We start from the raw sequence: 24,305 nt of genomic DNA, 5'->3' as shown, positions 1-24,305 counted from the left end.
CAGCAAAATCAAATTTTTGGAAAAATCAAATATATATATATAATATGACATCGGCTCATTCCTGGTAGTAACATGAATGAAAAATAATTATATCTTTAATTCCAGATTTGTTTGTGACAGCATTGTAATGTGACTGATCAGGGAATAGGTCTCATTTTATCCAATGAATATGGATTTTGTTGAGAACGAATTTCACATCAGAAAATTAAAGCCTTATTTAAAACACTTACCACATAATGTATTATTTTACGTATTACAATAGGAGTGAACGACAATGGTGTAGTCAGAATTTCTAATAAGAGGGTCAATCTAACTTGAGGCAAAGAATGAAATGACATACACCTTTAAGCCCAAGTGTCTTGAGTCTCTTTATCCTTAAGCACATATGAGATTAGGTTATGTTTAATTGAGTGACCTTTGTAGACCTTTAATTAGCTCCGCATGTGGTGAACGACATGATTGATATGTTTTACTTCTAGAGTATATTCATAAAATACAACAAACGTATCTGATAATTTAAGTGAAATTGTTATACCATATGACAATGTATCGAGTATACCGAAAAATATTTCATAATGCACCGAAAAATCTCTCATAGTGCAGGCTAAACCTTGATGATTTGAATTCACAGCTCATCTGGAGATCAGGGATCCTTTTTCTAATAACAGGGCATAGGGAAGATTTTATAAGTTTTGGTGTGGGAAAACAAAATGAACATAAATATCCGCCCGTTTTGGGAGTTGACTTTAAAAAGTAACCACTTACATCTACATCATACGTTGCGCGCACAAGATATATATGCATGGTTTGAATCTGCAGTTTTCTCTTTTCTTTTTTTTTCTTTTTTAAAATTTATAACTGATCATATTAAAAGATGGAGAGTTTTCAACTATATCTATGAATTTTCTACATGTTTCAAATCAATCTCACAAAACACACGGCGAATACTGCGAGGCTAACATGTTCTCAATTAAGTGTGTACTTTTTATAATATTAGGAATATGACGGAACAAAAGACCAAGATGTTTTTATGTTCAATAACTTGTAGCTACCAACGGTTGAGCTGCCTTTTGTTGACAATGATATATACCATCTAACTCTCCAGGTGAAAATCTGATCAAATTCAATAAAAAAAATAAAAAAATTGGAGTTGGATCAACAAATTTTTATTTCTAAAGTTTATTATTATTAAGGGAGTTGGATCAGCAATGTTTGACAGAATTATAGAAAAATAGAGCTGATGATCACGCTAGTTTAACAAAAAAAAAAAAAATCATTGGTTTTGTTTAAATAATAGAAAATTGGAGCTGATTGCTAGTTGACAAAAAAAATCATTGGTTTTGTTTAATCGGGTCCAATAGTACGTGGTATCCAAAGGAGAGCTACACAAGTTGACAATCTTTTTATCCTTAATTTTATTATGAGCGACATTTTATATTAATTTATATCAAGAGTAGAGGGAAGTATTTCAACTTGAAACACAATGATTGAAGAAGAAAATCTTAATTTTCAGGACAATCGGCAGGTATTGATAAATTTGAGTATAAAATGCCTTAGTTCTTTCTAATAAAAAAATACAAGAAAACTGATTTAGTTTCTTCAAATGTCTACATTTAAACTATAGGGAAGTTCGAACACTATTTTACTAAGGGTAATGCTAGAGAGCTTGAATTCTTAAACTAAATTTTGTGCATAAAATAGTTCGCCAATCATTTGTGCAGTATAGTTGTACTATATACTGCAGTCTGTATAACCAATCACTATTAAGCAGGGCGATTTTGTTTGGTGTGAACTAAAACTAGAGGAGAAAATTTAAACCATATCACTTATTGGGAAGTCTAGGCCCGAGCTTATCCTTTTTTTGGGCATTTTATTAAGTTTTAGCCTAATTACAGTTCAAAACCATATGACTTGATGTTTAACGTATCATTTTCAATTCAGAAATTGCGTCTACATACTTTTCAAGTCTAACAGATACGTGAAATGAAACGAGATATATTTACACTGTGATGTTGACAGAATTCATGAAGTAATTCTGAAAGTTTGACAAATTAAACTAGATATTATAATATTATGAAACCAAAACCAGGATTTACGTTTGGAAGTTGACAAAACTCTAGAAATTACATTTAACCATAACCATTTACCCGCGTTTTAACCCGTTTATCCTTTTTTACCTGTTTACCTTTTTTTTTACCCGTCTACATGTTTTTTTTTTTAACAACTTGAAAATTACAAAAGAAAAATTTGTCATAATTTTCGTTATAACCGTTGTTTGTGCTTACCAGTATATTGTTATAATGGGTATCAATTTAAAGCATACAAAACCTAGCTAGTTCTGGAATCACAAATGCTCGGCTTTCTCCATCCTCTCATACTATTTCAGATGATGGTATGTATCTGTCCTAAACTCTCTTTCGAACCTTGTCATTAGTCTAGACCAGATTTTGTTTTAAGTTTTTGTGTTATATGACAATTCTTGTACTGAGGCTTCACCTACACATTTTTCAAAATATATGCGACCCTAAAATTATTCATGTGCATTGGAGAGTGACTGAGTTATTGAGTCAAATATAATGTGTTAGCTTTTACCATCATCTGTTACAAACAAAAAATATAGTAGTCATTATCGTTACATATGAAGTGTATATATTCCCAAATTAAAAAATTTCACTGAAGTTAAATAAAAAGGTTAGTCTTATAAGATTTTTTATACTACATTTATCATTTTTAATAGAGATAAGACTCACATATGTTGGTAAACCTTATCTCTATTAGACAATGTGTGATTGTGATATGAAAAATGTGGTCGTGTAGCAATTCTTGAAGTTAAAATTTGAAAAAAAAAGGATCCACTTTATATGGCCAAACTCTTAGCATTTTAAGATATCATATAACGTCATAATTAAGATGCTCAAAGTTTTTTTTTTTTTTTTTTTTTTTAATTTTATTTATATCTTTTTTTTTTTTTTTTTTTTCTCATTCATCTTGGGTTTGAAACTCCCTTTTCTTTAAATTATTTTTAGCCGGAAAAATGGTAAGGTGTATGTTGGGCCAAGTGGTGGCATGGAAGTGTAGGGGAGATCATATGCTTAAATTATATTTATATCCTTGGTAATATAATAAGAATGCTCATCTGACTGTGAGAGATGTGATGGCAAGGACTAGTCTATATATGCGTCGTGTTAGTCGGTAGTCGAAGCTTATTTTTAATGTTAAACTTTTCATATATAGCGGCAAGATCCATGTGGAAACAGAATAAGCTAATAAGTCAGAAGAAGAAGGGAAGAGATAGTAAGATGCCCAATTGTCAATTTCTTGTTTATTTATGTTATTCAATGCTAGCTTTTTTATCAACACCTTCAATCTTTCCATGTTATATTTTTCGGTTTGATTAGAACTATATATTTGCTCAGAAAAATCTCCCAATATAATATGGAATAGTTAACAACAAAAGTGAATCAAGACTCAAGTTTTAAAACTCGTTTAATTCGATTATCAATTTAGATAAAATTGTAATTTCATTAATGAGGCTGATAAAGGATTAGACGAGTCAAATTACTCATAAAACTTAATCATCGACTATAAAAGTAACCTTACTCTCTACACGCACAAAGCGATAAAAAAGAACCATAACCCGTAAGTATAAAAGTAGACTACTTTCTTCTTGTTGAAAGTGATTAGAAAGGTCTAACTTCTTGAAGAAAGCCGCAGCCAAGTGGTATGACCTATAAAGATAAGGATGTGATAAACTTTGTAGATATATTATTAACGCATAAATTTGGCTATACAAAATTTGATAAAGGGCCCTTGTCCCTAGGCCTCTAGCTCCCCGCCCTTGCTCATGGCGGATGACCTAGTGTCGCGGCGTTTCTACACCAGGGAGGTGGCGGTTCAATTTGAATGAAACTAATGGTGGGCAAACGTCACAAGTTAGCAGTTGTTGAATTACTAACTAAGGTGGTTAATCCATTAATGAACTTGCTGGTGGTTTAACGTCTTCGCCCATCCCCTCTTCCTATAAGACGGTAACCTAAACTTTTTTAAATACCCAATATCCTCCTCACCATTAGATATTCAAAATTTTCATCCATGACACTTTCTGCCACTAACTAAAACCGACAACCGCCAACCAATTATATTTCCAACCAATTCGTGCAGGTGTAATCAATCGACTATGTATAGCACCATAGCACCAACTCATCTAAGTGCGGAAAACTATAAGTTTTTACCCTCTTAAGTTGGTCATGTATCGTCCACCTACCAAATATGGACGAACTGGAAATATCATTACCAGGGCCGAAGCCAAGAAGAGTACAGAAAGCCAACTCCGGGATAACAAACATCAGGCTAAAAACACTAAGGGAATAAAAGGAAACCGAGAGAAACACGCCCATGTCAACCTTTACAGCCTCCCTAAACAAAAACTAGTTTGGAGGGCATGGAAGCCCGTCCTGTTCAAGATTCTTACAAATGAAGATAAGGGTCTTTCAAACCAGAGCAAGTCGCTCATCTCCGCTCCATAATGCGACACTATGAAATCCGCCACTCCATTTACTGATCTTGAGACCCAAGACCAGTTGCACGCGAGAAAGAGGTTGCCCACCTGCCGAATCTTACAGAGGTTAGGAAACACCTCCCAGCCTCCATTATCTATGCAACCATTGAACCATGAGATCACCTACTTAGAGTCGGACTCTAAGATAATTCTGTTGAGAATCAATGTCAATTGTAGGTGAAGTAGGTGGATGTTGTAGGTGAAGTAAGTGTGTGAGGTTGCTGAAGTAAGTGTGTGAGGTTGGTGAAGTAAGTGGAGGTTGTAGGTGAAGTAGGTGGATGTTGTAGGTGAAGTAAGTGTGTGGTGTAGCTTTCATTTGGTTTGCTATAAATACCTAAGTCCTCAAGCATTGTAAATCATCCAAGGAGAAACAAAGCCTAGAGCTAAATAAGAAAAGCTTTGCTAATTAGTTTGTTTTGTGAGCTTTCTTTAAGAGTGTGCTCTATTTTCTTCTTCTTGGGATCATTAGAGTTATCTTGGATACTCTTCTTATTCAACAATTGGTATCAGAGCCAAGTCGGTCAGGGATCGTTCTTGGTAGAGCATTGGTTGTAAAGTCTCTTGAAATTTCGAGTATGCTCTGTGGTTGCAGTTTTGACTGATCTTCCACATCAGAAAAAAAATTCTTGAGATTATTGCTGGGGTTATCACAAACCTTGAGAGGGAGCTTCTTTGTGTCGAGAGTAGTGTATTACTCTGCACGGTAGTCACTCAAGCTTGTTCGGTGTAGTCAAAGTCTTGCCGATACGATGGGTGATCTTCAAGTTGTTGGAGGAATCAAGAAGCTCAACAACCAAAACTATAACACGTGGGCAACGTGTATAGAGTCTTACCTTCAAGGTCAAGACTTGTGGGAGGTTGTCGGTGGTAGTGAAGTTACACAACCGGCAGCGGAAGATGTTAACGGTGTCTTGCGGAAGTGGAAAATTAAAGCAGGCAAATCAATGTTTGCCTTAAAGACCACAATAGAAGAAGAAATGTTGGAGCACATTCAGGATGCTAAAACGCCAAAGGAAGCATGGGACACTTTTGTTACACTCTTTTCGAAGATGAACGATACAAAATTGCAACTTCTCGAGAATGAGCTGCTATCGATGGTACAACGCGACATGACGATTGCCCAGTACTTTCACAAGGTGAAGTCGACATGCCGCGAAATTTCAGAATTAGATCCAACAGCTCCTATTGGGGAAACCAGGATGAAGAGAATAATTATCCATGGTTTGAGACCCGAATATCGAGGGTTCATTGCCGCTATACAAGGATGGCCGACACAACCATCGCTTGTTGAGTTTGAGAATTTGCTTGCCGATCAAGAAGCTTTGGCAAAGCAAATGGGAGGGGTCTCGTTAAAAGGTGAGGAGGAAGCGCTCCACACCAAAAGTAAAGGCAGCTTTAAGCAACGTGCTGGTGGTGGATCTAAAAGAAATGGTGACAAGGAAAAAGGTCATCAAGGAGGAGGGAGTTCTCGGCCAGGGGGAGCTCCGAAGTATCACGGCAACCGTGGTCAGTCCCAGAATAATAAAAGATTTGAGGGCAAATGTTACAATTGTGGAAAGAATGGTCACATGGCGAAGGATTGCTGGTTCAAAAGGCCTGCAGAGAGTAACGTCGCCAACTTAGAGAAGAAAAGTGAAGATGATTGGGACGTCATAGCATATCTAGCTATGGATGAAGAATGGGATGCTAAAACATCTTCTTGGTGGTGCTCAGAAAATGAAGTGTTGCCTGATTCAAGAGAGATAGAAGATAAGTTGCAGCAAAAGATGGGGGAGCAAATTGTTCGAATCCAGTTGAGACCTGATGAGTCTGAAGATTCGCTTGATGGTGATGATGTTGAGCAAGCAGTGCCCCAAAAGCCTTGCCAAGCTGACATATATCAACAACCAAAAGAAGATAGACCTAGTGAAGTGGAAGTATTAACTCCACAATCACAACTAAGGAGGTCAACAAGAATCAGGAAGCAAAATCCTAAATACGCCAATGCAGCCATAATTGAAGAAACAACTGCAACAGAACCTGAGACGTTTGAAGAAGCATCGCAGAGTTCTGAGTGGATGACAGCTATGAAAGAAGAGCTTGATGCACTTCAGCAAAATCAGACTTGGGATCTCGTGCCAAAGTCAAGAGATATGAAACCCATATCCTGCAAGTGGGTTTACAAGATAAAGCGTCGTCCAGATGGGTCAATCGAGAGGTACAAGGCACGATTGGTAACTCGTGGTTTCTCTCAACAGTACGGACTAGACTATGATGAAACGTTTAGTCCAGTGGCGAAGCTTACAACAGTACGAGTCTTACTTGCACTTGCAGCCAACAAAGACTGGAATCTGTGGCAGATGGATGTGAAGAATGCTTTTCTTCATGGAGAGCTGGATCGGGAGATCTACATGATCCAACCAATGGGATTTCAGAACCAAGATCATCCTGAATATGTGTGTAAACTGCGGAAAGCACTCTACGGATTGAAACAAGCACCCAGGGCGTGGTATGGTAAGATTGCTGAATTTCTAACACAAAGTGGTTATTCAGTAACACCTGCAGATTCCAGCTTGTTTGTCAAAGCCAATGAAGGAAAGCTAGCTATTGTGCTAGTGTATGTGGATGACTTAATCATAACCGGTGATGATGAGGCAGAAAATCTTCAGACGAAGGAGAATTTATCAGTCCGTTTCCAGATGAAGGAACTTGGTCAACTCAAGCATTTCCTTGGTCTAGAGGTTGATCGCACACAAGAAGGAATATTTCTCTGTCAACAGAAGTATTCCAAAGATTTATTGAAGAGGTTCGGAATGCTCGAATGCAAGCTGATCTCTACGCCGATGGAGCCAAATGTCAAAATGAGTGCACATGAAGGAAAAGATTTGGAAGATGCGACGATGTATCGACAATTGGTAGGTAGTCTGATCTACTTAACCTTGACTCGACCTGACATTTCTTATGCAGTTGGTGTGATGAGTCGGTACATGCAAAATCCAAAGAAGCCTCACTTGGAAGCAGTTCGACGAATACTAAGATATGTGAAGAGTACAATTGACTATGGTCTTTTGTACAAGAAAGGTGAAGACTGCAAGTTAGTTGGTTACTGTGATGCTGACTATGCGGGAGATCATGACACCAGGAGATCAACAACTGGGTATGTGTTTAAGCTTGGTTCTGGAACCATCTCTTGGTGTAGCAAGAGACAGGCCACGGTATCATTGTCAACCACTGAAGCAGAGTATAGAGCAACAGCAATGGCAGCTCAAGAGAATGTATGGCTGGTACAGTTGATGAGTGATCTACATCAACCAGTAGATTATCCAGTACCATTGTACTGTGATAACCAATCGGCCATTCGCTTGGCGGAAAATCCAGTCTTTCATGCAAGAACTAAACATGTGGAAGTGCACTACCACTTTATCAGAGAAAAGGTTCTACAAGAAGAGATTGAGATGAGACAGGTCAAAACGAATGATCAAGTTGCGGACTTGTTCACAAAAAAGTTTAAGTACAGGCAAGCTCGAAAATTTTCGCTGTCTGCTCAGCACAGTGCAAAGAATGAGAGCTGACATTGAGGGGGATTGTTGAGAATCAATGTCAATTGTAGGTGAAGTAGGTGGATGTTGTAGGTGAAGTAAGTGTGTGAGGTTGCTGAAGTAAGTGTGTGAGGTTGGTGAAGTAAGTGTGTGAGGTTGGTGAAGTAAGTGGAGGTTGTAGGTGAAGTAAGTGTGTGGTGTAGCTTTCATTTGGTTTGCTATAAATACCCAAGTCCTTAAGCATTGTAAATCATCCAAGGAGAAACAAAGCCTAGAGCTAAATAAGAAAAGCTTTGCTAATTAGTTTGTTTTGTGAGCTTTCTTTAAGAGTGTGCTCTATTTTCTTCTTCTTGGGATCATTAGAGTTATCTTGGATACTCTTCTTATTCAACAAATTCTCGAATACCCCATTTGTTGAGCCAGAGCGCAGCCCTCCAAAGCACCCAAAGCCTCTGCCACCAGGACGTATGGAGCCCTTATTTCCTTCCTCCTTACCGCCAAGCAGTTGGAGTTCGAGTCCCGTACCACATATGACAAGTGCTACCACCCGCCTTCCAACTGGCATCCACATTAATCTTTACCATATCATTGGGAGAAGGGGACCAAGGGGGATTAAACCGAGTCCTTGGTTGCTCCCTGTCACTCAAAACAGGATTCCTAGCCCTCGCATTCTGAAGCGACGCAGAAGCACATGAGATAGAATGGAAAAGAAATTAAAAAAATATAAAAATAATAAAAATAAAAATAAAAAGCCAAATATGGACGAAATTTGGTGTTCGAGAAAATTTCTGAAAATATGACGATGAAGATGAAAAGTTGCTTCAAGGCAAGTATAAATATGCTATCTATCAGACTTTATTAGCGTCCACATCAAGTTTACAAAGGTATCATTGAATAATAAGCCATATGGATACAATGAAGCATATCTTTATGCTTATTATTTGTCAAAATTTTGCACTCTCATAAGACAAACCCCAAACACACAAGAGTTAACAAGGAATACTCAAGTAAAAAACTAAGGAAATTTACAAAACCTAGAGAAATATTGTTCCTAGTGTTTTGGTTTTTCATTGAAAAAGGTGGAGTAGGCTTTGTGTATAGCATTGAGTATTTGTAAGAATAATATCAATCATACTTTCTTCCAAAATTTCGCCCTCTATTTAAGGAGGTTTAAGTATCCGATTCTAAAATGGAACAACCATTCAAAGCCTGATATCTCTTGGTTTGCACTCTTTGATCAAGAAGCACCACTTCAAGAAAGACATGTCTGCTCATTTGATTTCGTTCTCAAACTTAGAGAACATTGATTTGAGTAACTTTGGTACTATATATGGAGCTTCCAAGCTTTAAACGTATTCACAGAACTCCACCTCCGAAGAGGTGTGAGAATTTGAATTCTGCAAGGTAGACCGACTGGTCTGGTCCTAGCAGCAAGCTATGTGCTTTAAAGCCCAATCAGCCGGTCACCTAATATGGCTGACAGGTCGTCTGTGACAGCTTCTCTAAACATGAGTTTCTGCCTTTATCCTCAGATCCTTTCAAATCCTCTTTTATTTTGAAAAACATTTAGCATTTGGGATGCAGTATTTTTTAGGATAACACTGGATTTCATTCCATAGCAAGGATCGACACTATGTTTGTAGCTTTCATCGCCACAGCCCCTACTAGCCATCCTCGATCATCCCTGACAATGCCTCCCGCACCTCTAGTTCCATTGATAACATTGATAGCTCCGTCCACATTGAGCTTGAGAATACCTACACTAGGAGGCCTCCAGCGGACCTCACTAGCACACAAAGGAAGGAGTACTCCTATGATGGGAGTTCAGAACTTGTTTATACGCCTCATCATAGCACACAATGAACCGACGACACCTTGGCTCCATGAAGAACCTTATTCCTTTCGCGCCATAACTGCCACAGTGTAGTCACGAAACGAGGATGTTGCTCCATTGGAATTAAATCCCAGACCATCTCTAACCATCCTGAGATTTCTTGAGAGCTACTTGCACCAGTTTTCTACAATTAAAGCCCTAAAACTCACGAAGACAGTTTAAACATAGAAACTTTCATCCTAAGAAAGAAAAAGAGGCTACCGCATGTGAGTCAGGGATTTCATCAAACACTTGCAGTGTGTGACAAATACTTTGAATTAGTATTAGATATTTACCATTGCATCTCTGAATTTGAGGACGAGATCAAACAATGGGATCCGTTTGGCAATGGCGCGAGAAGCAGCCGCCATGTGAGGGTTGGACCATCCCTTTCCTGAGCTTGTGGTGTTTGTAATAGCCTTGCCCATTTATCTTGCCAAAGTAGCCGTTGTCATTTCGCTTCGAATTTGAAATACCGTTACTTCAGTTTTTCCTTCCCGGAACTTTATCTCTTATATACTATCAAGTTTTAGACGTGCACAGGTGATGAGGGAATATTATATTATATTTTTTTATCCTATTCTTAGTATTAATTTATTGGTTATTTTGTGAGAATTTTGATACTCTTAAATTATATTTCTAATGTAGGATATGTGACTTTCTCTTGAGCATAAAGTAATCAAACGCATGAATTTTGGAGTGATTCCAATCAGAGGATGTTTGTGAGTCTTCCAAGGTGATTGTATCAAGATTTCAGATTTTTCTACTAAGCCGTTTGACCGTGGTAAAGAAAAGAAGGTTCAGCGCGTAGCTTTCTCAAATTAACGTTTTTGGACGTTTTAGGTATTTTGAAGGTAAAGGTGGCATATTTTGAGGAAGATGGATTTGTTGGGGACGTCCTAAGCTTTCAAAAGAGACCTTCTAGACCAAATCAGAATTGATTTGGCGGTCAAAAGTGTGTTTTCCTGAGAAGTCTGAATTTAACTTTAAATAGAAACCTTTTATTTGCTAGTTTATTATTTTATCATGTTTTCTAGTTTTATTCTAAAACCTTTTGTAATATAAATAAGGATTTTGGCCATTAAGTTAAAGGAGGGATCAATTTCGAGAATTTGCTGGGCTTTGAGGATTTGAACTATTGTTTCAAGATATTTTCTATCTATGTTTTTAATAATATTTTATTTTATAATTGTTCGTAACTATTTTTTTTTTTTCTCTCTAAAACTCAAATATCATCATTTTATATGTTGAAACTCACTATTCTCTTAACTTTGACTAAGTTCTTTTTATTCCGTCAAAATAGTATCAAATGTAATGATGTACATAGTAATTTTGTTCTAGTTGGCATCGTTGGACCATTAAGGACATAATGCCTCAAAACGTGTAGCTCTCATTTGTTTGGTGACTTTATGATGCTCATGAGCAGTGCATTTCTAATTAGTTTAACCGAAATCTCTTAATCTCTCGTCCAAATTTATCATAAATGGAGAAAACCACAAAAGACAGCCCAAGAATAAAAAAATAAAAAAAGAGTCAAGTCCTTGGTGCATTGTCCAGCAGTTTTATTAAGAGAAGACAACAAGGTTACAGATTAAACAAGCCTGCAAATGCACAAATAGCTCTTATTGGTTTGCATGCTAGGTCTTCTTTCCCGCTGAAACATAACCTCTAAATTAACTAAACCAAGCTAGCTGCTGATCCGCGGAAACTCCCCGGTCGCCTCACTTCTGTGTATATTTGCTGGCGTGGCTCCTGGGCTAGTAACATATGGACAGAAGATTAGGTTCAAAATTTGCTATTTAAAATCATAGAACCTAAGCGAAATATATGAGGCCGTAAAAAGGCTTATATTTATAACCTACGAAATGAAATACCTTAATCTGTGTACTCTCTTCTCTTATCCTCTCAGTGCTCTCAGGCCTTTGCAGATCCACATTTCTTGATTTTTGCCATGCAATTGTCTATTGGCCTAGTGTGAGGCAAGTACATCAAGGGGCATCCCGCATTAGCGCGTTCCATCCTGCAGCATCAAATCACCGAAACATTAGAAGATTATTAAGATTATAACAACAAAGTTTCCAATTTTAGTCATGGAGAGGAATTTGTTTAAGAGTACTCACTTATAATTAAGGAGGAAATGGTGAAGGAAAATAGCAATTTCCAGCTTAGCAAGATCATTTCCGGGGCACAGATGGCTTCCAGCTCCAAAGGGAAGAAAACTTAATGCTTTCGGTGTTAAATTCTGGGCCGGCAGAAAGCAGGAAAACAAGTTAGATGTAAGTATAAATTATTGTTTTTCATAATTATTAGTAAATTACAGGTGTTTAAAAACTTACATCCCATCTGGAAGGGTTGAATTCCATTGGGTTTGGATATAATTCAGAATCATAGTGAATGCTCCTGAACCACACCAATACTTTCCAGCCCTTAGGAATGCTGTAACCTGAAATTGAAGCCATTACGTAAATTTCTGAGGTCTCATAGTTATTCAAAGAAAAATGTGTAACCATTGAAGATATGTATGCAGAGTAAAATACATAAGAAAGAAAATCTTAACCTACCATTTATTTTGACATCCTTCTTTGCCTCACGAAAGACGGTGAGTGAGAATGTTATCACGCGAAGAGTTTCGTCAATCACCTATGGAGTTTAAAACAGTTAGCTGGAATCACTTGGCAGCTGCTGAATAAAGACGAAAGTGAAGGTGAAGCCACTTACCTTTGAAAGATAGTCCATTTCCCTATATTCCTTAAGTGTCATGCCCTTCTGCGTTGGTGGCCTCCTCTTGAGAATCTCCTCTTGCTCAGCCTAAAGTTGTTCAAACATGATTAGCAAATAATATTTAAAGTTTTTAGGAGTCAAAATTGTTCAAACATGATTAGCAAATAATATTTAAAGTTTTTAGGAGTCATCAGACAGAATTCATCAAACCATATCGGTGGATTGATCAAACCATAATTCATTGAATAACAGCATAAATATCGATCAATTTAAAAAATGCGGCCTAATCAAAGTGGATTGATTATGCATGCCAAAATGAAGGCTAAAATGCTGCGACTGGTGAATTGTGTCATTGCGCCTGCACAGGTAAATCAGTCCCCTAATATTCAAAAGGAAAAGGAGACAATAAAAGAACTTCATTCAAGATGAACTAACCAAAAATATGTGAATTCAAATACCTTAGCTCTCTGGAAAGCTTCTGGGTTTGCTTGTAGGAAAACGGTAGCCCACATGATGGTATGGCCGGAAGATTCATGGCCTGCATTCAAGTACATTAACAGTACATCTATAATTTCCTCATCGGTAAGTTTTCTTCCATCATCGTCCTCAACATCCAGCAGAGCGTCCATCATATCTTTCTTCTTTGCATAGTAGTTTCCGGCCTTTCTTTGAGCTCTTCGATCGTCCACAATTGATTGAAATATAGCAACAAGATTTTTCCGAGCCTGAAATGCAAAGACCTCAGTTAAATGCTAAAAAAATTACCAACACAACTGTCCAAGTTATGAAACCAAAAATCCAATTTATCAGTTCCTCACCTTAAGCGCTTTATGGTATGCAAATCCTGGAAGATTGATTGCCATGGCTCTAACTCCGTAGTTAAGTACTGTATATTCCCTCTCCAGAGCCTCCATGACTGACTCGCTCTCTGAGCTAAGAAAGATGTACATAATAATCTTGAAGGTAAGCTTTCTGAGTTGAGTTAAGAACTCTATTTGTCCCATTTTGGACCATTTTTCCAAGGACCTTATGACAATCTCTTCAATGTACTTCATGTACACGGAGAGTGCTTCATGACCATTGACTGGAGCTGCTGTTAGCCTTCTTAGACGTTTGTGTTCCTCGTAAGATATACCAATGAATGATTTCTTTCCAATTAGCTCCACAGTAGAAACAGGCCACCCGGGTTTGAATGCATCGTCATCTGTCAAAACTCTTTTACTTGTTTCAGGCGTTGTAACAATGACACTTGGGAACCCAAACATGAAGGCCTTGTAGATTCCAGTTTTCCCAAATCTGTATTGTTCATTGATATGGTAACATCGTTACACTGAAATTAGTCAAATTGGCTAAATATATGGCACACACAAAACGATTGAACTAAGCCGATAATCAACTTCCAAATAATTCAAATGAAAAAAGGGTCAACCAAAGAAGAGTGTATGTGTCTGTTTGCGCGCGCTCGTGTTAGACTCGCTTTTGAGTTGAAGTGACAAATGGTGAGGCGAAAAGAAACTCTTCCATTCACATTGTTCAACATTATGGTACAATGTAACTAATGTTCTTTCATCCATATACTAGTTTGTATTGGGTGCATTAGACGCACTGCATCGCCCTGACAAAACATTAGTGCGACACATTGCTACATGCATGGTACCCAACAAAAGCATGCAGGTTTTGGACCAAAAATATTTTCTGCTTCTTATTCCCATAAACTATAGTGATGGCCACCTATTGAACTTGTTAGTTCATCTAGTTTCCTAGCACACATGTCCGTTTTTTATTCTAAACTTTTTTATTTTGTTTGTTTTTTATTTTAAAACGGGGAAAAAACACAGGAGAATATTAAAAGCAGTTTCTAAAGAGAATCACTTGCAAAAAAAGCAGTTCTTGTCGATCAACTCAACAAATTGGGAACATATTCCTTATGTTTGGAAAATTGACTTCCATATCCTCAGTAGGAATGAGTCAGGTTCTCTATTCTCCATTATATCCCACTTTTGCACCTAAATGCATGCCAAGTGCTTTCTTTGGTCAGAAAATGCCAAGTAGTTGAGGACAAGGGAGAAGCATATTGAAATTAAATTAGGCTACTCATTCAAAATATTAACAACTTTACCAAATCCCCTCAATACAAAAATGAAGATATTCTCAACCCATCAAAGAATAAACTCTAAAACCATTTTTTATTTTTCTTTATTTAAGGTAAATTGACTCTTCATCAGACGAGATCAAGCAGACGAGGAAATTAGTGGCCTCATTAAAACCTGACTTGTTAAAACGACTTGAAGAAACTTTGTCAAGAAAAAAGAGTACCACATCTACCAAATATAAAACCTTTTTTTTTTTTTTTTTTAATGTTTACTGTTAAACCCAAATTTCTTATAAACAAGATTTGGGATATTTTATAGTTTTAATTAGCATCCTACATGGACAATTTGGTTTAACATGACCACCCATTGTACTCTAAAGTCCTCATGTACAGTTAGTGTGTGGGACAGAGAAGGAGGAGATAGGCCCCTCTTATCAAAGGCTTAAATAAAAATCCGTCTTGTTAACTTGACACAAGTTCAAATAATTTCTTGGGTAGTTTCAAGTTTGACATATCCTATGTGGACAATTACTTGTAATGCGAAAAACATGAGAAGGCGTGAACCGTATCGGAAATGAGGACAATTTACATGGCACATAACGTTATTGTGACGGTATTTTATGTCATCAAGAGTTTTTCGTAGGACAAAGAGAGCAGTGAGCCTTCCTAAGCATGCTAAAACAAGGGTTTTTGTGCAGAAAACTCAAAATAAGGAGCGGTGAAAATTTGGGAGTATTTACATGAAGTGTGGTGGTGGCAGTCACCCACATTGTGTAAAGACTGTCCTCAACAAGTGTCAAACATGCACACAAAATATCAGTTACACAAATAAATTAGAGGACAAAAGCTTTGGTTACAATTGTGACAGTGAAAGTGACCAAAAAAAAAAAAAGAAAAAAAAAAAAGGCAATTATGTAGCGTTTTTGGTAACGTTTTCTACTCTGTACTTCACAAACGTTACTTGTGGTAAACAAAGACGTACAACGCAAGATTTTCCCATGTTGGGACAAATTGGTAATTCAAACACCCATTTACGGATACATAGAGTGCAAACATGATCGACATTTTGGTAATCATTTATTTTTTGAACACTTCATGATATCGACCAGATATCGACACTGTAAGCATATACTGATATCCGCTACTAAATGTATCATTTTGGCTCAATATCAACCACATAACGCAACTTAGTTTGCTTTTAGCTAAACAAGGAAGAACAATATAACTTTGGCAAAATTAGAGAGAGAGAGAGAGAGAGAGAGGTGAAATTTGACCTGGAAACAAACGTATCGAGAAAGGACTCAGGATTGTTAGACTTGAAAGCTCTGAGGAAGGACCACATGTTGCCAATGAAAGGCAAGCCCAAGTCACCAGGTGGGAGAGAGTACTGCCTTTCACCCAGCTTGGTTTCATACAGCAACCGATTCGCATTCTTGATAAGCCACCAGAAGGCCACAAGACCAACAAAGCTCAACAAAAGTACCATCCAAATGGAACCCAGCCCCGTTCCCACACCCACCACGAAACCCATCACCATGATTCTCTTTTGCTTTGTTATAACTTACTACTCACTCACTAAAGAAACTGAGAGGGAGCGAGAGAACGAGAGAGAGAGAGAACACTCACTCTGTGAGCACAGAAAGAGAGAGAGAGAGGGAGGGAGAAGAAGCTCGCACTTTGAGTGATATCCCTCACTCTGTTTCTGTGTCTCTATGTTTGCTCCTTTATATATACTCCTAGGCATGGCCCGAGAGAGAGAGAGAGAGAGAGAGTGAGAGAGAGAGAGCCTAAAGGGGTATAAAATGTGTAAGAGAGAGCCTACAGGGGTATAAAATGAGTAATGTTATCCGTAACATATTTTTATACTACATTTCTATATCACTTTAGATAGCATCTGATGTGAATAATCACATCATTTGAATTAATTAGATTTTTAAATTTAATTCATTTGATTAATTCAAATTAAGTTCATTTGATTAATTCAAATGATGTAGCTGTCCACATCACATGCAACCTAAAGTAGTATGAAAATATGGTATGAATAATAGTATTACACATAAGGAAATTGCGATTTGTCATAATAAACCAAATAAAGAAAAGAAAAAAACATACAAACCTGTGTGATAAGACATACATATATGCCGGCCCCTTACCTATATTTTTTGTTTCGTCGTGTTGTAAATTGGCTTTGATTCTTTTAAACCTGCACCATTCGTGTATACTTTTATTTTGGCATTTTTCTAATCTAAAAGCCATTTAAAGTAATGTTTAAATTTGGACAATATGTGGAATTTCTGACTAAGATCCTTCTGGGAAAATATAGAAAAATACTAATTTGCAGGCTAAATAAAATTGTAGAAATGATTCTTTCTTATCATTTATAAACCCACATACACGGTTATATACACAAGTAGGCAGCCGTTGGGCTTTAGTTTTGTAACCACAACTCTATAATTAATTACATAATTACACCACAATAACAACCAAATTGTAAAATCTCTTAATCACCCTAAATTAGCATTAGCTCCTTTTAAATGTGAGGATTCTTCTCACACAAAAATGAGTACAGATATTACGAAAAATACAATGTATACACATTGTTAAAAGATAATAGATACAATCTACGTAACATCCATATATAGAGTTCACCAAAAAAACAATCCATATATAGCTAAATATTATACCATGTAAAAAGAATTACAATATTTGTTATGAATTTGAAGTGACTAGATACTAAGAATAACATATAATGCTTTTCTATTATATACTAAACCTAAAATTAATAATACCTACTAGGAATCTCATTTAAATCCACATGAAAATATAATAATTACTTGTTTGGACTCGCTTTTGCACTATCACCCGAGTAATTGATATCATTGAACGAATTAAAATTTTTACAAATGACCTACACATCTCAATTATTGTAATAATTATCTTGGAGAAATATATTTTAGTTTGGAGATGAGGATAAAAATGAGAGGGCAGTGGATTGATACCACAAGTTGATTCAACGGTCAGTGATTTTTATAGACTCCATAATACGTAAAAGTTGGATTGATGTGAGAAGACTACATTAAACCATGCAATTGACCTTGATAAGGGGAGGGCGAGTTTCAAACACGGGACACATAGGTGGAAATCTAAGAGCCAATCTGATCAAACTTCGTGATAAGTCATTTGGCTTGAATAATTATCAGTTGGAATAAGTCCATAGAAATTATCATTGGAACTTTCATGCACCTAGACAGTTACATGGTGGGATAAACTAATCACTTAAACGTTACATTATCAAAATATGACTTGGTGTTCACGGCATGGACCCTATAACACATCCAAGCGCATTAGTCCTATAAAAACAAGAGGATTTGCAACGTAGAGGGACCTTTAACTCAACGCACAAATTAATGCTCTATCCAAATTCTCTCGACCCTTTTGAGAAATATTATCAGCTTCACTAACTATTAGCACGAATACAGTCTGGTTAGACAGATTTGTGTTAACTATCGACGGACGACGACATCCCTATTAGACAGCGTTTTCTAGAGGCAACCATCAAAGGTAATAGTTTGGTTAAATAGGATTGAGTTGTAGAATCAGTTGGATTCAGGAGGCCTAACATTTTTTAAACAATAGGTTTACTACGTCCGACTAGTTATCTATCATAATTCTCTACTGGCGAAGAGTCCTTGATTCTTTCATGAAACGAGGTCACTCCATTACCTTTCTCGGCGAAGTGAGGTGTTACTCAGGTTACATTCAGTGTGCAGCACACATGCAGCCGAACCATTATTGGACTTCATAGCAAAAGGCATAACCTTATTTTCAAGTTTTAGAACCGAAGGTTGAGAGTTCCTTCCTCTGCTAAAAGTGTTTCGTTCAAAATTCAGAAGTGCATTTCATCACATCATCTCTGTGGGACAATGATTTTCCAGGGCCGGAATAAGGCTTCATTGTATTTTGGCAGCTGCAATCTTTGTAGCAGTGGAAAATGAAATTTCGTTGCTTCCTGAAAAATTTCAGTATTGAAAAGTTATCAAAATTATAATTTGAGAACTATTTTTTTTTTTTTTTCATTTAACTACTTAAAACATTTTCACTTCTAGATACTAAAAAGATAAATGAATAACTTATATATATATAAATAAAAAAAAAGAAAAAAAAAACTAGTTTCTCCTCTTGCATAGCACAAGAACTAGTTTCTCCTCTTAATAATCAAATTCTCGATATGGGTTTTGAAAAAAAAAAAAAAAAAAAAAAAAACCATATTTCCTCAAGGAAATCCGTAAAAATCATATTTTATTGACGGTGTAGGCCGTAGCAGAGAGCGTGGTGGAGACGCTGACATTTGATCGCAAATGGGGAGATGGGCCGATGGGTGGGATGGAAATGCGGTGGGAGTCAAAGAGGGAGGGGAAGAGAAAAGGGAGATGCCTTTTCTTTAATTTTGTCTTTTTACTTTTTATGAATTAATTCTTTATGTTTATTGTTCATGTGGCATAACTTTAGACCTGGTATTCGTGATGTGTTTTTCGTGTTCATGTCATTTTCATGACTTACCTATTATCTTGACGGATCGTGTCATGTAACACCGGTTAAAGTAAATGGATAATTTAACCCGACTCGAAATAGACCCGTTTATATTATCAAGTAATATGACCCAACCCGTTACCTGTTAAATAATATATATTTTAAATCAATAAATAGTGAAAATGAAAAATATAATTTGACCCCAAAAAAATGAAAAACATAATACTAAATTAGTATATGCATACTGTATTGTTAGATAAATATTACTTGGAAACATAAAAAATAAAAAAATGAAAAAACATTTGTCTTTCAAGTATTGCATACCCTAAAAAAAGAGTCTAATGAAAAAATATTAGTACATTACTATAAAATACCAAATGTACAAGGATATGCAAAATAAAGGGAGTTGAGTTTCATAAGATTTGGAGGGTTTTAAAATCTAAACGATCATGTAACCATCGTTTAAGCGTAGAGGAAGCAATCACGAGCGTTTGTATGTGATTTCACATGTTTCAAACTTGTACATTAATGATTAAGAATTTTATTTATTTTGAACTCCTTTAAAATTAATATTCCTGAGGGTTTGTATGGTTTTAAAAATTTAAACGATGATGTATTCATCCTCAAAGCGTAAAGGATACGATCACAAGTGTTTGCATATTTTTTTTCACATTTTTTCGTACTTGTAAATTAATTATTATAATTTTTTTTAATGTGTTTGGTATTTTTAAATTGCTTGATTTTTAATGTGTTTTATAATTTTTTTTAATCTCACTTTTTGCCTATAGTATACTATAAAAGTAAATAAATAAATAAATTTTTCAATTTTATAAAAAAATAATACAAGAATACATTTTTAATATACAATACACACACGCGCGCGCACACACAATGGCTATTGTATTTTATAGTAGTTTACAAAATTAAAATCATCAAAATAACTTTTTTCTTAATGTGTCAAAATGAGTTACCTGCGTGTCACTCTCGTGTAAACATGTTAAGAACCTGTTATTAACGGGTTCTTATCGTGTGGCTCAATAACGACCCGATTAGTTATCGCGTCGACCTAAAACTTGTTATTTTCGTGTTGTTTACGTGTCGTATAAGAAATTGTCAGGTCTACATAACTTTGATGTGCGAAAGTCTAGCCACGTCATAAGTTAACTAGGCTAATAACAAAAAGACTAATGGAAGTATGAAAATGTCACAAAATTCAAACATTAGGTATGAAATATGAAATTGGGATGAAAAAGACCTTGACGTATGAAAGTTTGAAAATTACAATACTTGAGGATAATAAACTAAGAATTACCCTTTTATAAAAATATCCATGAAAATGCCTGCTTGAATCTTCTTAGAAGCTCAACTGTTTTTTTGTTAGAAAACTCATATTTCAAGAAAGTGTTATGCTCCCCGAGCACCTATCCATGCATTAAATCTTGTGCTAACTAACCGACTCATATTTCAATAAGACTATTCATGGACTTAGCACTACTAAAATGTTGCATGCCCAAAGCATAATCGTCACCACATGGATTCAAGTCCCAAAAAGGATAATCTATGCACTGTCAATTTTACTGTGTCTCATGCCTGAAGCATGATAAATGTATAGGTTCCAATGATTCAACTCCCCAAAAGTGGAGATTAAAAATCCAAGCTCTATAACGCTCTAGATGAGGTTATGATCCTAGTTCTCTGAACAAATTCATCTAATAAGAGATGATTGTCCTAAAAGAGACAATGAAAAGACCCTGAAGAGGCAAGGATATCCGAAGTAATGAAATGCTTGTTGGATAACAATTCAGAAATAAATAAAAATAACAGAATTTGAAATTCTAAAACTTTATTAACGAAAAATACTTGCAATACAGAATGAAATAACATAAATAAATACAAGAATTAAAATGGTATTAACTTGGTTTACACAGATAGAGGCTGGCTCAAAAGTTATGTCATTCGAACAGTATTTTCGTCCCACTCTTGTGCTTGTGGTTCTATGATGTCTACTCGACCAAAATACAACTATCTAATTCTACAACCCGCACTGGATTATAGAATTCTGGCGAATTGCTTTGTGTGTTTACTCTCTGTAAGGTTTTGTATGAGAGATAGAAAGGAAAAAGATGATACACGAAGGAACTAAGAGTCTTCAATTATATAGGCTATTTCATACCTTTTCAAATATCTTTTGGATGTATCTGAAACCACACAACTCTTTCCAAACAGTTGTGTCTATTAATCAAAATGTTTTCTTAATTAGTTTCATTAAAAACTTAATTCGAAATTAAAATTAATGAACTCTTATTAATTTTAACTTCTTAGGCCCCAAGTGCCCCAAGGCCCTTGTGTTGATTAATAATATTAATATTATATTGAGGAAAATATTATTAGCACTCCAAAAATCTCATTCTTCACTCCTCATAAGTGGTTTTTTTTTTTCCTAATATAGAAAATTTGGAGTTTAGAATGAGATTTTTAGAGTGGTAATAACAACTCCCTATATTAATATTATGATATAATTATCACAAGCCTAATCTACACAATTAGTGGCCCAAACCTCAATTCTCATTCCAAATGGTCTAACACCTAATCACTAATAAAGGTGACTAACCTAATATAAGGGCCTCTAAGGAACTTAAGTTCCTCGATGTGGAACTAAAGGAGCTCAAAACTCCAACAATACCCCACATCTTAAGCCGATTATTAGGTCCTAGGGTAAGGTAAAAAATTAGAGTAAACAATAGATGTGACACACATCATGAGAGGTGTCTTTTGGACTTGAACATACCTTAGTATATACTTATCGGATTTACTAGATGACGCAATGAATATAAAATCTTGAACTATTCATCTCCGCAGTAAACCAAGAAAATAAGCAAAACATATGTCACACCAACACTTTGTAAATTCATACGTTTGTGTTCATTTTGGTCCTAAACAAATCCTGGATTCATGAGAGCTTTAGAGAATGTAGCCATGTAATTCTCATAAATGTGACCCCACATTTACTCTTATATAGGTGATATTGATTAAGAATAGGCTGTTATTATTCCACTTGACTTACAAGTATCAATATCATTAAACTAATATATCCTACACCCATCAGTAGTCACCACACTTCTTCCATCATAGGAATGGGTATGTAAGTGTGTTTCTTCATTGAAACTAGCCAAACCAGTTTGCCTATTGAGCCTAGACCATCAGATCTCCAATCCACTAGGTTAGGTTTCTGTTTGGCAGTTTCATTTTACTTTATTGGCTTTAAACCCATTCCCTACGATGTATGCTTAACTTGCTCTCTAGACAAACCTTTAGTAAGCGGATCTACAATATTATCTTTTGACTTAACATAGTCAATAGAAATTACACCACTAGAGAGCCATTGCTTGATTGTATTATGCCTTCGGCTAATTTTTCTAGACCTCCCATTGTATACACTATTTTTAGCTCAATATTGTGCAGCTAGACTATCACAGTGTATACATATTGTTGTTATAGGTTTCGGCCATATGAGAACATCTTCCAAACAATCTCTTAGCCACTAAGCTTTTTCTCCAGCCATATCGAGAGCTATAAATTCTAATTCCATCGTAGATCGGGCTATGCATGTTTGTTTGGAAGATTTCCAAGATATTATTGCTCCTCCCAAAGTAAATACATATCCACTTATGGATTTCGTATCAATACTATCAGATATCCAATTCGCATTAGTAAATCCTTCAAGCACAAGAGAATACCTCGTATAATGCAATCCATAATTCATTGTATGCTTTAAGTATCTCAATACTCGAATTAAAGCTTCCCAATGATCATGCCCTGGATTGCATGTATATCTACTCAGTCTACTCACTAAGTATGCTATATCAAGCCTTGTACAGTTAATAATGTAGATACGCTTCCAATAACTTGTGAATATTCACATTGAGATATAGCATCACCACTATTTTTCTTTAGTTTGCTATTGGCATCAAAAGGAGTAATTGCATGTTTACATTCCAAATGATCATATTTTCTATTTTCTAAGTGTAGCTTCTATATAATGAGATTGTGTAAGAGTATAACCTTATTGGTTTCTTTTGATTTTTATACCAAGAATCACATCAGCTAGACCAAGATCTTTCATATCGAAACTTGATTTCAATATCTTATTGGTCCAATTTATTATCTCTTTGTTAGTTCCCATTATAAGCATATCATCTACATATAAACACAACATAACGCAAGAATTATTTTGAGTTTTTATGGAGACACATTTATCACACTCATTTATCTTAAGCCCATGTGTGATCATAATATGGTCAAATTTTTCATGCCATTGATTTGGAGCATGTTTAAGGCCATATAGCGATTTCACAAGTTTACAAACTTTGTGTTCTTGACCTTTACCCACAAACCCATGGGTTGTTCCATATATATTTCCTCATCTAAGTCTCCAGTCAAGAATGTAGTCTTTACAACCATTTGATGTATTTCCATGTTACGGAGTGCAGCTATAGCACTCAACAATCTTATTGAAGTAATACTCGTTATAGGCGAGTATGTCACATCCCGGGCCCGCTGCACCACCGTAGCACGATATTGTCCGCTTTGGGCTTACCATTCCCTCACGGTTTTGTTTTTGGGAACTCACAAGCAACTTCCCAGTGGGTCACCCATCATGGGATTGCTCTAGCCCCCTTCTCGCTTAACTTCGGAGTTCCTACGGAACCCAAAGCCAGTGAGCTCCCAAAAGGCCTCGTGCTAGGTAGGGATTGGAATATACATTTAAGGATCACTCCCCTGGGCTATGTGGGATGTCACAATCCACCCCCCTTAGGGGCCCGACGTCCTCGTCAGCACACAACGACCAGGGTTAGGCTCTGATACCAATTTGTCAAATCCAGGCCCGGGGCGGAACTACTTCCCGGGCCCGACTCCACTACCGTAACACGATATTGTCCGCTTTGGGCTTACCATTCCCTCACGGTTTTGTTTTTAGGAACTCACGAGCAACTTCCCAGTGGGTCACCCATC

The 24,305-nt window shown here is 36.3% G+C and overlaps 1 protein-coding gene across 1 annotated transcript; it reads right to left on the bottom strand.

The window, feature by feature from the left end:
• Nucleotides 1-11,498: 11,498 nt before the first annotated feature.
• LOC137735675 (ent-kaurenoic acid oxidase 1-like) lies at nucleotides 11,499-16,443 on the bottom strand. Its single transcript, XM_068475123.1, has 9 exons — nucleotides 16,037-16,443; nucleotides 13,489-13,966; nucleotides 13,129-13,395; nucleotides 12,668-12,757; nucleotides 12,511-12,589; nucleotides 12,286-12,392; nucleotides 12,070-12,191; nucleotides 11,824-11,969; nucleotides 11,499-11,706 (listed from the first exon to the last, which is right to left on the bottom strand). Exons 1-8 carry the CDS (start codon nucleotides 16,297-16,299, stop codon nucleotides 11,864-11,866), a joined length of 1,512 nt encoding a protein of 503 aa, XP_068331224.1. The 5' UTR covers nucleotides 16,300-16,443; the 3' UTR covers nucleotides 11,499-11,706; nucleotides 11,824-11,863.
• Nucleotides 16,444-24,305: the final 7,862 nt, after the last annotated feature.

This window comes from Pyrus communis, chromosome 5 (assembly GCF_963583255.1).
Source record: "Pyrus communis chromosome 5, drPyrComm1.1, whole genome shotgun sequence".
Classification (NCBI taxonomy): Eukaryota; Viridiplantae; Streptophyta; class Magnoliopsida; order Rosales; family Rosaceae; genus Pyrus; species Pyrus communis.
The sequence above is the reverse complement of the archived record's forward strand: the minus strand, read 5'-3'. Positions and strand labels throughout refer to the sequence as shown.